The following is a 12,635-nucleotide window of genomic DNA, read 5'->3' on the forward strand; positions in this document are numbered from 1 at the left end:
TACTCTGATCTATGAGCCACTGAATACTGTTCCACTGCCTGTTTTAAATCTAGGGTTTTTTTTTAAATCTATTTTTTAGGCATAAAAATGACAGTGGAATAGTACAGTTTATTTCTCTATGGTTGTACATTGTTCTTTTTCTTCAAAGGGTAATTGTATTCAAGCATTACAATATATTCAATATTAGAAATGGTACTTGTTTCAAGGTTAGAAATTAAATAGTTATAATTTCTTACTTCACATTTGCTTCTTTTTCTGCATTAGGTCTGAGAAGTTGTTGGAAAGTTTCCTGGAGCCTGAAATGACAGAGAGCCTTGTAAAAAGGACACCCCTATTTCACATCCAAGGAATATTGCTTAATAGGTATTAATCTGAAGAAGTATATTTTACAATAAAGTTTTTGACAGACTACCAACCTTCTGAACACCCAGAGAGCATTTAATTTTTGTCTGATCAGAAGCACCTAATGTCACTGCACATACTACAATGGAAACTGTGAGACAAAGTTTTGGCATCTGTGTTACCTGTACATACCCTGTAGCAACTGGTGTGGTGTTTGCCACTCTTCTAGTTTCTTGCTGCTCATCTCTGAACATAAGAGCTCGTCCACTTGTTTCTAATTCACCTTTCCTTTCTATCTGGAATGCTCCTACAGAACTTTGTACTGAAAGGATTGGAGTGCAGCTGGACATGAATTTTTTTCCTTTAATTGGAAGTACACTAAAGACATCCATTGGGCAAAACATCACTCTCTTCTATCCAGACAGGCTTGGATACTACCCTTACAAAAATGAAGTCACAGGAGAGGCATTCAATGGAGGACTCCCTCAACTCTCACTGCTGGAAAATCATTTAAAAAAAGCCAAAGAGGACATCCAGTTCTACATTCCTTCAGATGAACAGCTTGGATTGGCTGTCATTGACTGGGAAAACTGGAGACCTGTGTGGATAAGGAACTGGGGATCAAAAGATATTTATAGACAGGAATCCATTGAGTTAGTTCAGCAGAGAGACCTCAGTCTATCCGAAGCCGAAGCCAGAGCTATAGCTAAAATGGAATTTGAGTTTGCAGCAAAATCATTTATGTTGGAAACTTTGGAGCTGGGCATAGAAACGAAACCAAATCGTCTGTGGGGATATTACCTTTATCCAGACTGTTATAACTATGATTACAAACAAAACCCCCACAATTATACAGGAGCCTGTTTAGATATTGAAATAGAACGAAATAATGAGCTTAACTGGTTGTGGGAGAAAAGCACAGCACTTTATCCATCTATCTATCTAGAGACAGCCTTAAAATCTTCCAGAAATGCTCAACTCTTTGTTCGCAACAGAGTTCAGGAAGCCATTAGAAATTCCTATGTCTCTAACTCTAGTCATCCCCTTCCAGTTTTTGTATATACACGTCCAGTATTCACAGATGTCTATGAGGAATATCTCTCTGAGGTGAGTGAAGCTAGACCTTAAAGAGTTCAAATTTATATGGCAAAAAATCACCAGGTGACACTTATTTAGCAAATATACTAACTTGCATCAGAAAGAAGTGTGCAATTTTGTCTAAAAAATTAAATTAATCCATCAAAAAAATTTAACCAAACGAAACACTAAGAGGTCTATTTTCAAACTGTACTCATTATATTTATCAAATAGGGTTTTATTCTCTGAGTTGTTCTCACATGTAACAAAATATCACAAAACTAGAAAACATATTTAGCACACCTGGTCAGAGGAAAGAAATATGAGTAAAGTTTTGCAGAGAATTAGTAATACTGGGCTCACCTACTGCCTGCTTTTTAAGTTATAAGAAAAAAATACAAAACAATGGAGTCTTTCTTTCCTTAAAACATGTTTAAAGCTGGTGAAAAAAATCTGTCCTTAGTTGTACTCAAGTACAAAAATGGTATTTCAGCATGTCATGGGTTAGTTAAGGTTAGGCTGTGATTAAAATCCAATCATCTTATTGCAGTTCTGGCTATATTTCCCATCACATTTTTATAGACACCCACCCTATAGGAGATGCCACCACTCTGGAGAATCTCTTGTTGTTGTTCCAGCCCATGAAGAAGGGGAAGTTAGAGTCCTGGTGATGGCATTCTACCTGGTGTCCTCCCACATTCTGGACAGAGCATTAGCAAGGGTTGCCCCCAGTTCTGTGGATACTTTCAGGGAGCAAGGGGTGCTTCAGGGGCCCTGCTGGGATCCCAATTAATAATTGAAACCCTATAATCTTTACATTAATTTTGTGTGTGCATGTGTTGTGCCCTACGGTAACTTTCTTTTTTATTGTTTTGTCTTTATCATAGTCCTCTCCATTCCCATATACGCCTTAACATTTTCTAGGGCTGGTCTAAGAGCTGACCCTAAAAGGATAAATGAAGAGAAACAAATTTTCCAAATCAATCTCTATAAAAGACCAGAGACATTCTCTGGAAAAGGGAGATTCCTACTGTTGAAAGCTCCTTCTCTTGCATCTTTTCTGTTGTAGCAGTTTGTGGTAACAGAAATTAAATTTAAAAAAAAAAAAAAGCAAGCTATGCTTTCCAGTATTTCTATCCCACAGCATTACTGAAACCAGTTGCTACCAACTCTGAGCAGCCAGGAGGCAATGCAGCAAAATAAGCTGTAACATGGCTGGAGGAGTGTATGTCATATGCCTAAGCACTGGCTCAGTTTTACAGCCTTGTTTTTTTAACCAGATGACATTTATAAATTGGATATTGTTGGCATCATTTCTGGTGTCACCTGTGCAATCCAATTCCAGGATAAAATTGTGCAATTGCGAGTAGGACATTTGTATTGTGTATCATTGCTTGCTGTCTTAAAGTAGTTATTGTGGATATGTCATTTACTATATGCATTTTTTCATTTGCCCTTATGTTATAAGTTACTTACATTTATATGATTCTTTGCATATTTTCCTTCAGGATGACCTGGTAAATACCATTGGAGAATCTGCTGCACTGGGTGCTTCTGGAATTGTGATTTGGGGTGATATGAATTTAACACAAAATAAGGTATGCTACACCAATTATTATATGAAATTTTTAAGGAGAAATAAAGTAAAAAGGATGTAAAACATTTTGATCACTTACATCTACTTTTAAAATGATGACTCCATATTGCCAGCAGTTTCTTGTAGTCAAAACCCAAGCATATCTGAGGCTTATTAAGGTCATCATTGGCTACACAGAACAAGAGTTCAATCTTTCAATGTCTCAGTTCTGTTGACTCTGGGTAACTGGACAAATTACTATGATAACCACAGGCAAGTTAGCACTTGTTTAATTAGTATACAAAAGAATTACTATCTCTTCACTTCATTTTAGTCATGAAGTAAAAAGAAAATTACGTGGGCTTGCCTGCAACAATTTTTAGAAGACTCTTCTGCTTTTTGGAGTGGTGAACTTGGCAACAATAGAAGTCAGTCTGTAAAAGTACAGCCCTAGCCTGTTCTGTGTGTTGCAAATACTACTTTGATTAATTTCATTGTATGAAACATCTGAGTCAAAGAAAAAAGCTCTAGTTTGTTTTAGGAAGGGGAAATACATAGTTTGAGAACTGTTACAAGGATGTTCTCATAATTCTTTCCAGGTAGTTCATTCATAACCAGGTAAGTTAGATTTAACAAACTATTGTATGGAAAGAGTCTTCTGAGGGCAATAGTGCAATGAACCAAAATTCTCCATCTCTGACAGACCACCTGTCACAGAAAGCATGGCAAAATACACCTCCACAGCTCTGTAAGGTTGTTATTCCCCAAAGCATGATACCTTGACTTTTTTGTATGTGCCTGCCTTTGAGAAAGGATATCAGTTACACCTGGAACTTTTCTGCCCATTATCTCAATATCAGAATATAGATGAGCAGCAACTTTTATTGTCTTAATTTTGAGATTCCTGTGAGGAAAAAAAGAACTCTCCACAGACCAGTCAGACTATGTATTTTTAACACTAATTGCACCTGATTTTTTACAGCTTTCACAGTCACTAGCATTTCAGCAATTAAATATTCCTCTAAGCCTCACTTCTGCATCAACCAAAATTTCTTGGAAGTATTTATATATATACCTAGAAGAAAACTAAAAAACCTACATACATCTTAGATTCACCAAAGTGATCTCCATGGGTATAAATATTAGGCACATCCACATGCAGTATTGGGCAAAGGCCCATAATGTCAGAAACAAAGAGAGAGCTCCCAAACCTTCTGGTTATTAAACTGTGCCATGAATGCACAGAACATAGGCCAATTTCATGATCAATTAGAACAATCAATTGTCCTAGCATACCTTCAAATTGACCATTCAACCACAATTCTTTTCATTTAAAAATGCCATGAAAGGTCCCTACCCTGTAGCCAAGCTATTCAGGTCAGGGGAAAGCTGGAAAGGTTCAGAGACTACTTGATAGAAAAAGTATTTTTTTAGACTGAAGTAGTGTGAGTTTTTTTCCCAGACTCATTCAAACTATTTAGGACTTAAAAAAGAACTTCAAGTCTTCATGAAATATCATTAAATACATCTGATTCAAAAAGCTACATGAAATATAGAGATAAAATGAAAGCTTAAAGACAATTGTTTTCTGATCTAACTGCTTTTTGTAACATCTCCATCAACTATACAACATGAATTTGCTAAGATCCTTGAATTTTATAACAGCTTCTCAGATAAATTTGCTTCCAACAACAACTTATAGCTATTATCATATCCTCAGGGGAAACATTTATAGATATGTACTGTGGTACTGTTATGAGAATGATAGCATTTTAATGGTTTCCATACTAAACTGTGGAGGTATAATGCTCTTTTCACAGAACACCTGTAGAACTCTGGACAACTACCTCAGGAGGACTTTGACCCCATACCTCATCAACGTCACAATGGCAGCCAGAATATGTAGCCAAGTGCTTTGCCAAGACTCTGGTGCTTGTGCACGGAAAAAATGGAATTCCAGTGACTATCTTCACTTGAACCCTGAGAATATTGCAATTCAAATGACAAAGGATGGAAAATACACTTTACAAGGGCAACCATCATATCAGGATCTGCAAACATTCATAGAAAAATTTGATTGCCATTGTTATGCAGGGCACAGCTGTGAACCTAGAGCTGACATAAATGACATCCATTACCTCCATGCTTGCATTTCAGAAGATATTTGCATTCAGATATCCTCAAATTCACTTTCTAACATAGAAGACTCTGAAGAAAAGATCCTGTCTAACAGAACTGCATTTTCATTAACCTCTGAGAGTAAGGTGACATTATCTACACATCCTGAAGTAGAAGATTTCCAATCTACCTTTGGAAATAATATACTTAATATAACAACTGGAGAATATAATAACACTGTTACAGCTGCCAGTAGCTATGATTTAGAAGAAAATGATACTCGTACTTTCATTAGTTCTTCATCCTATAAGATAAGGATGTTTAGTCTGTTTCACTTAATTCTCCTTTTGAGAAACTTAATACAAATGATCCATGAAAGTGAGAATATCCTTTTCCTTGACTATATTTGAAATTCTCAAGGGTTTTTTTACAAAACAAACAAACTAAATAATTCCTGAAAGGCTTATGGTCTTATCAGGTAACCTTTTCTAATCCATAGGTACCACTTCAGCTTGAATGTATTTCCTCAGTTTAGTTCTATAAACTACTATCTGTGCCAAAGAGATATTGGTCTATATATACTGACTATGCTATATGAGAGGATAATCCAGAATAAGAAACATTTTTTTACAGTTTACATTTTTAACTGTTATATTTGGAAAAAAGTAATGGTTGACAATGCGCTTTTGTCTACTTCAAGTTAAGACAGATAAATATATAATATGTAAAATAAGTCATCAGACTTGATGTTCTATGCAAAAATTAATTTCATTCCATATGAATGGAATTATCTCTTAAAATATTTGGCTTAACTTTAGATCTGTGGAGCTTTTCAGCATAAAATTTATCTTATTAATGTAATGTTCCTCCACTTTCCACAAAACCTTTAGGGATGCTGTAGCTTTTATTTTAATTAAATATATTTGTAACTCTTCAAAAGGTTCTAATTTCAGTGTCAATGTTGACTTTGAATATTACAGCTTCATTATTTAAAAATTGAGCTGTAGCAGTTTATCCTTTCTTCTCACAAACCCTCTCCCTTATTTCAGATATCCCTTTCTTGGTTTCCAGTTGTTTTGTCTTGCCAGTACTCACAACTCATCTGCTCTGCCTGTGCATTCCCTGCAGCACAGGTCACCAGTCCTAGTTTCTCCATCCAGCCATCCCTAGGAAGTGCATAGGGCTGTATGTGCCATGTTAATAAAAGTCTGTGCATGGGACTGTGTGCCTTGTTATTCCTGAGGAGTCTCTTTGGTGAAAACCATTTTGCTCCTTAGGAAAACCCAGCAGTGGAGGCAGAAAGATAAGTGTCACTGGAGACCTGAGACAATCTCAGGACCACCTTTCTGATTCAGTTTGCTGACAGAACTGAAAGTATTTGCTTAATACTATTCCATTGCCAAAAGCAGTGAGAAAGTAGCAGAGATACCTGAGAAGAAAACTACTCTCAGTATCACATCAGGAGTCTAGTTATGATAAACATATAGTCAGTTGAAGCATTTAGAAGCAATTAGCTGCAGTTTAGTTGATAAAATAACCTTTTCAAATTATTATGTCAGATGCTTAATAGACAGTTAGCCTTCCGATGGGTGAAGAGTGGCTGCTGGCATGGATACATTAAAAATCTCCCTAGAGCCAGGCATGATCTGCATAAATAATTCACCACCTCTTACAGATATAGCCTGCCTCACTAATGAAAATAACCAGGACTTCAATATAGTGGCCATTTACTTATAAAAAGTTCATTCCTTAATCTAGCAGAAAACATATATTATTATATCAATTTTCTTTGAATTTTCAGGTTGTTGGTCATAACAGAGATGCAGAAAAAATAGATGAAGCCTTTAGACTTAACATGGAGAAATAATGTTTTATGGCTTTTGAAGATCATGTTATCAAGAGGAAGTAACAATTTTCTCATCCCAGTTACAGTGATAAGTCCACGAATCAAAGGTGTTTCTGCCATTACAGTTCCAAGTGGAATCATGAATAAAAAGATATATGTGCAGCAGACTGTTCAGCACAAAAGAGTCCATCTGGTTTTGATCACCTGTGCAAAAGCATGCTTTTTTCCACTGCAGCTTTGATATTGGTTATTTCATCTTGGGCAAAGAAAAGGCTTGGTATCATAACTCCTGTGCCTGAACTCCCTTCACACTGCATTTGTGGTAACTATCAAACAGTTTCTAAAAACTGGAAACATCACTGGTAATGCCTTAACAAAACCTGTAAGACTTATATGAAATTCTATTTTTTTCACAACACTTTGACATGGCTAAACTGAAAGATACTGGATCTGAGCACTTTATGGTAAGACAGCTTGCAGGTTGTTCAAAAAGTCTGCAGGTCTTGCCATGAACAATTTTGACTATCAGCCAGCTAATATCAAGCAGAAAATTTGTGATGATTCAAGCAGGAAATCACCAAAAAAGGAGGAATGAGAAGAAAAAAATCACAGAAGAGTTGAAACAGAGCACCCAGGACCTCCCAATGGATGCAGAGGAAATGAACTGCAGAAATGAAAGAGTGAAGCAGTAGGGAATGTGGACAGACCAGTCTCTTCCCATTCAGCATTTTTATCTACCTGTTACTTAATATTGAAAACCTTTCCCCAAGGCTCACTGTAAAGATAAAGGAACACACTAACTGATATATTAGACCTATTCATCCAATCCCATACCTTTTTGTTTCTTGAGAACAGCCAGGACCAGGAAAGTAAAGGGAAGATGAGAGGAAAGCAGTCTATTGCAATGAACTGTGCCTTCCTAAGCTGTATGTGTAGCTACCTGCCTTGTGCTCTGATGCACAGTGCTTTGCCAGCCACCTTTCAAATGTTCATTCAGAATTATTTATGTTACCTACATGTATCTGCAATTCACGCTTTAAATCCTACAGACTTCAGGATTTAGGTCTGCTATGTGTTAAATTACAGTATTTTCCAAATATATTATTTTTCTCTTTTTCTCTTATTATATTTGTCTTACCTATTTTCTATGGTAAAGAGTCACCATGGAGTCAGTGAGTCTCCACGGAGTAAAAGGAAAAAAGGAAAGGGGTGCTATGGCTTGCATTGCCAGTGACTGTCATATGTTCAAAGCCAAATTTATTTTCTCCTAAATTGGACCCTTTTCCAATGAGATTTTCTTCTATTCACTGTATTGCCTGTAATCATAAGTTAGCCTTTTAGTTTTAATTTCTTGCATTCTTGTAATTTTGAAAAGATTAAACACTAGAGGAACAGTTCACTTTGATTGCCATTCATTATTTTTGTATTTCTCCTTTCTAGAGAAACCTCAGGCTGGCAATACTTAGGGACAGGGAAATGCAAAGTGGGTTTGATGAAAGGGTCTGTTTAAGTGAAAGCTGTTAAATACCCTCCTTCGATGTTTTGACATTATGCTAAAATTTTAATTGAAATTCTTCTTCTCTATCTGAAAAATGTGGATCTAGTTTCTTGTGTTGCTTATTCTGGGACATACAAAGATATTAGTACTTCAAAGGGGGATGGCAATTGGCACTTAAAGAATCTGAACAGAATAAAAACATAGTCTAATCATCACCTAACAGGGGTTTTTTGGGTAAAAATGACAATATGGAGAGATGTTTTGAGAGGCCAGCAAGATCACTTTGTAGACAGCTTAGGATGTGATAAGAATCCTGAAGAGTTCAGCAAAATTTGCTTTATTCCCTGCATCACACTGGGATACCCTGTTGTAAATATATATATCAGCAAAGAATTGTACAGAAGATTTCAGACCTGTGCAATAAGTTCTAGACAACTTCCAGACAGATTAGATTTCTACATGTACCTATCCATCACTTTTCAGTACAAACAACAAGACAGCAGAGACAGTTACATAATTGTAAAACACATTCAGTTATGGAGCACTGATGACCTTTTTAAGATGACAACTAAATTCCATCCTTTAAGCAGATGCACTTAAAACTTACTTGAAAGATTTTTTCACACTGTGCTTGTGCCAGTTTTTTTTTTGTTTTTGCACTGGCAGATAGCCAGCAAAATAGGGCCTGAGACTTCAAGTTGGAGTAATGAGTTTCATTTAAAAAAAAACCATTGATACAAAAAAATGTTTATTGTGTGTATTAAAAAAATAGTGCTTTGTTTAATGATTTCATCTTTCCTAAAGACTTTTTTTGTTGCTAGTTCTTGTAATTTTTTTACTTGTGCTACTGAAAGCCATTGTATAGATAGCTGGAAACAGATTCAAAAAGCTTACTAGACTAACTTTATCCCTTACCACTTCTAAATGATTCCCAAAGTGTGGCTATCCCAGACCTTCCTGTCTGTTTTTCCAGAAGTGCTCCATTGGATACTAATTCTGCTTCACAATATTTTTCATGATGATGATCATCATGTAAACATGCTGTATTCAAGATGAATTCTAAGCTTTTGTGTATGCCAGTCAAGGATTAGGCTCTTTAGAGAATAGTTCTTTCATGCAGTTGTTCCAATACTCTTGCAGCTCTTCACTGTCATCCTCTCTTCTTTGTTACTGACACTCAGGACTGCAAAGCTTCCCACATTTGTTGTCCCTTTGTTAAATATAAGAAAGTAAAGGGCAAGAATGTAAAGGCACCTATCAATATTAACATCCTTAAGGGAATAAATTTGGATTTAATTATGTTCACTACTGTGTTACCACCATCATGGTATATTGATTATGGTTCTCCTTAGTAGTAATTAGATGACTTTTTTAGTATATACTTATATAAGCCTTAGTTTGTAACTGATAAGGTATTTTACTGATTAGTAATTAGACACAGACAGCATGAAAATTAACGTGGATCATTATATATTCAATTGACATTTTGGCTCTGTGCACACAATTCCAGAGGGTGGTGTTCAGCACAATATTTATGTGGGCTCTAGACAATATGCAATCACCTGTCTCTGCCTTTGTTTTCATATCAGGAAATATATTTATTCAACAGAACTCTTCAGGATCCTGCAGAAGAAATATACCATATGTTAGCAGTCTCATGGACCACACTGCTCCCTCAGGCTACCAGCAGGTTGAGACAAGAGACAGCTTGCCTGTGTCAAGTGATGATTTCCTGAGGCAGGGACAAAACAACCACCCGTTTAAAGGGAGGCTAAGGGCACCCTGCAGCCCCACAACAATAATATGGTTAATGTCACAACAGAGTACAAAGTACCTTGTTGCTGGGGCAGGCAGTAATTAAGGGCACTGGGCTAATAAGAGACTTAGGCTGCCTGTAAATCCTATCTACTATTTCAGCACAAACTGCATATACCAAGTTTAGGCATCCAAATCACAGAGGTTTTGAGTTAAAACCTTAATCTGCCACTTTAGCAGTCCTAACAGAAATCCTTCTTCACCTTTTCCCTCACCAGAGCATGACAAGAATTTAGGGCACATACTAGAGCCTCAGGGGCTGCAGCCAGCAGAGGGCACAGATGACACATGCAGACACTGGTGGGTATCTCACTAAAAAGTTCAACACGGTTTTCTGTTCCCTTCAGCAATGCAGCAGCTTGACTCTGGCCTACAAAAAGAGAAGTTGACTAGTCATTCCCTAATGTAGTGCCTCACTAGTAGAAGTAACTGATTCTACAGGTTTTTTTTCCCCAAACATCTGGTATATCAGGACAAACCTGAATATACCAGTGAGACATTACTTCTTCTCATGCTCTCTTCTCTGGAGATTTCATTCAGCTGAAAGCTTCTTCTCCTTAAGACCTGCCCAGGGAGGAGGCTGAATCACCATCCCTGGAAGCATTCAAGAAATAACTAAATGTGGCACTTAGTGCTATGGTCTAGTTTACAAGGTGGTGATCACTCAAAGGTTGGACTTGATGATCTTGGGTGTCTTTTCCAATCATAATCATTCTATGATCTTCAGCTGTTTAGTGAATTTTCAGGCATTTTAGTGAATGAATGCTTAAAATACAGATTTGGGGTTCAATCTCTTTGGTAGTGCTCCGAACTACAAATCTGAGTCTCAAACACGTCGTTTCTCCCCAAATGTGAAAGATCTGGATATGCAGTGTTGGTTGAAGTCATTTTGCTGACCATGTGTTTATTGCATCCCCACCATTGTTACCTGAAATGTAGCATACACTTTTATAAATTTTTATAGCACAAATAAGTCTCTGCAACGAGTAAGCTGCTTTGCTATCCCTTCAGAGCACTTGGAAGACTCAACAAGCTGGGTGCTGCATGGTCCCATAACACTGCTAAAATGGTCCTGCAGTGTGTAAAACTCAGTAGAAAAGACAGAAAACTAAAATACTTTATCAATGGTTAAATGTTTCCCAGAAAGGTTAAGTGGCTTGTCTGTCTCCAGCAACACAGGATAACAAAATAGCTTTTAGCTATGAAAACAAATGTCCTCTGAGCTGCTAATTCTAGCAAGGCAGCAATATGCTTATGTACAATATTATATTACCAAAGAGTCTGTAAAATAAAGAATTACTTTTATAATCATGCAGTTTTGCAAAAGATATAACAGATAGAACAATATAATAGGACTTTAAACTTGGACAAACCCCTGAGACATTATAGAAAACTTCAATCATTGTACAACTGAATTAATGTTTTAGAATTTATCTGTGCATCTTCTGCCAGCCTGTTATGAGGATATGCCTGTAATATCTTTTTTCAGTGTTACTATATCTACAATTCATTGTTAAGTAAACTTCCAGCACTACTTTTAAGTAAACTTCGAACACTGAGTCAAGCAGTAAAAATTTAATATTTCTTGCAAAAATAGGGACTGCTGAATTTTATGTGAGTTGTCTTCCATGTTGTAATCAGAGCCACTTCATTCCCAGAAATCACTCTCACAAATGGACTGTCTTTATTTTACACATCACCAGATAAGGAGAGATGGGGGAAATTCTTATATTTATCAGTTTTAAGGCAACTAGAAACATTTCACCTATTCACCCAAAATTCAGTAACTGCTTTGGCCAAAACAAGTTTTTAAAATTGCAAGATACATAGCAGAAAAATGAAAGTTTAGTGATTTGCCTTTGAGTTATTTCCCAGTCCAACCAGAATAAATCACTTCACCAACTTTTCCACTCATTTCCCCAGTGAATTCCCCATTTAGTTGTAGCGTAAATGGTAAACTGGCCAAAACATTTGTGACTGCTGCTGAGGATGCACCTACGTGTGGAGCAGCCATCTGGCTGCTGCTCAGAGACAAGTAAACCAGCAGAGTTCTGCTACACTCTCCCTCTGTGCAGGATCTGACCTGGTTCCTTTTACTCTGTCACCAATTTTCAAGCAACTTCAAGAGCTATATCATGCTTTGAAACTGTCGAAGACATGATCAGTGTCACAGTTTTTAGAAGAGGGGCATTCAAAATTCTGACTCCACCCAAAATACCAATGCTAGGTAACAGCATTAGGAGAAATGGACTACCTGAAGCCAGAACAAAACCTGATGCTACTGGGGAAAAAAAAAAAAAAAAAAAAGTGCCCTCTTTTGTTTATTTGAGACTTGCCACTGAATAGAAAATCTGGACTAAAGT

At 36.7% G+C, this 12,635-nt stretch overlaps 1 protein-coding gene across 1 annotated transcript; it reads left to right on the forward strand.

Annotated features, from left to right (window-relative positions):
- Positions 1-290: 290 nt before the first annotated feature.
- Positions 291-5,523, forward strand: SPAM1 (sperm adhesion molecule 1). The gene is made up of 3 exons (XM_071424324.1): positions 291-1,449; positions 2,928-3,017; positions 4,816-5,523. Exons 1-3 carry the CDS (start codon positions 487-489, stop codon positions 5,521-5,523), a joined length of 1,761 nt encoding a protein of 586 aa, XP_071280425.1. The 5' UTR covers positions 291-486.
- Positions 5,524-12,635: the final 7,112 nt, after the last annotated feature.

This window comes from Agelaius tricolor, unplaced genomic scaffold, assembly GCF_023055355.1.
Source record: "Agelaius tricolor isolate 1412-34295 unplaced genomic scaffold, bAgeTri1.0.p SCAF_3, whole genome shotgun sequence".
NCBI lineage: Eukaryota > Metazoa > Chordata > Aves > Passeriformes > Icteridae > Agelaius > Agelaius tricolor.

Excerpts from the sequence above, each read along its gene's own strand:
- SPAM1 (XM_071424324.1), top strand. The coding sequence starts at position 487 with ATGGAAACTGTGAGACAAAGTTTTGGCATCTGTGTTACCTGTACATAC. Across the intron at positions 1,450-2,927 it reads ATGAGGAATATCTCTCTGAG|GATGACCTGGTAAATACCAT; the intron begins GTGAGTGAAGCT and ends ATTTTCCTTCAG. Across the intron at positions 3,018-4,815 it reads TGAATTTAACACAAAATAAG|AACACCTGTAGAACTCTGGA; the intron begins GTATGCTACACC and ends CTCTTTTCACAG.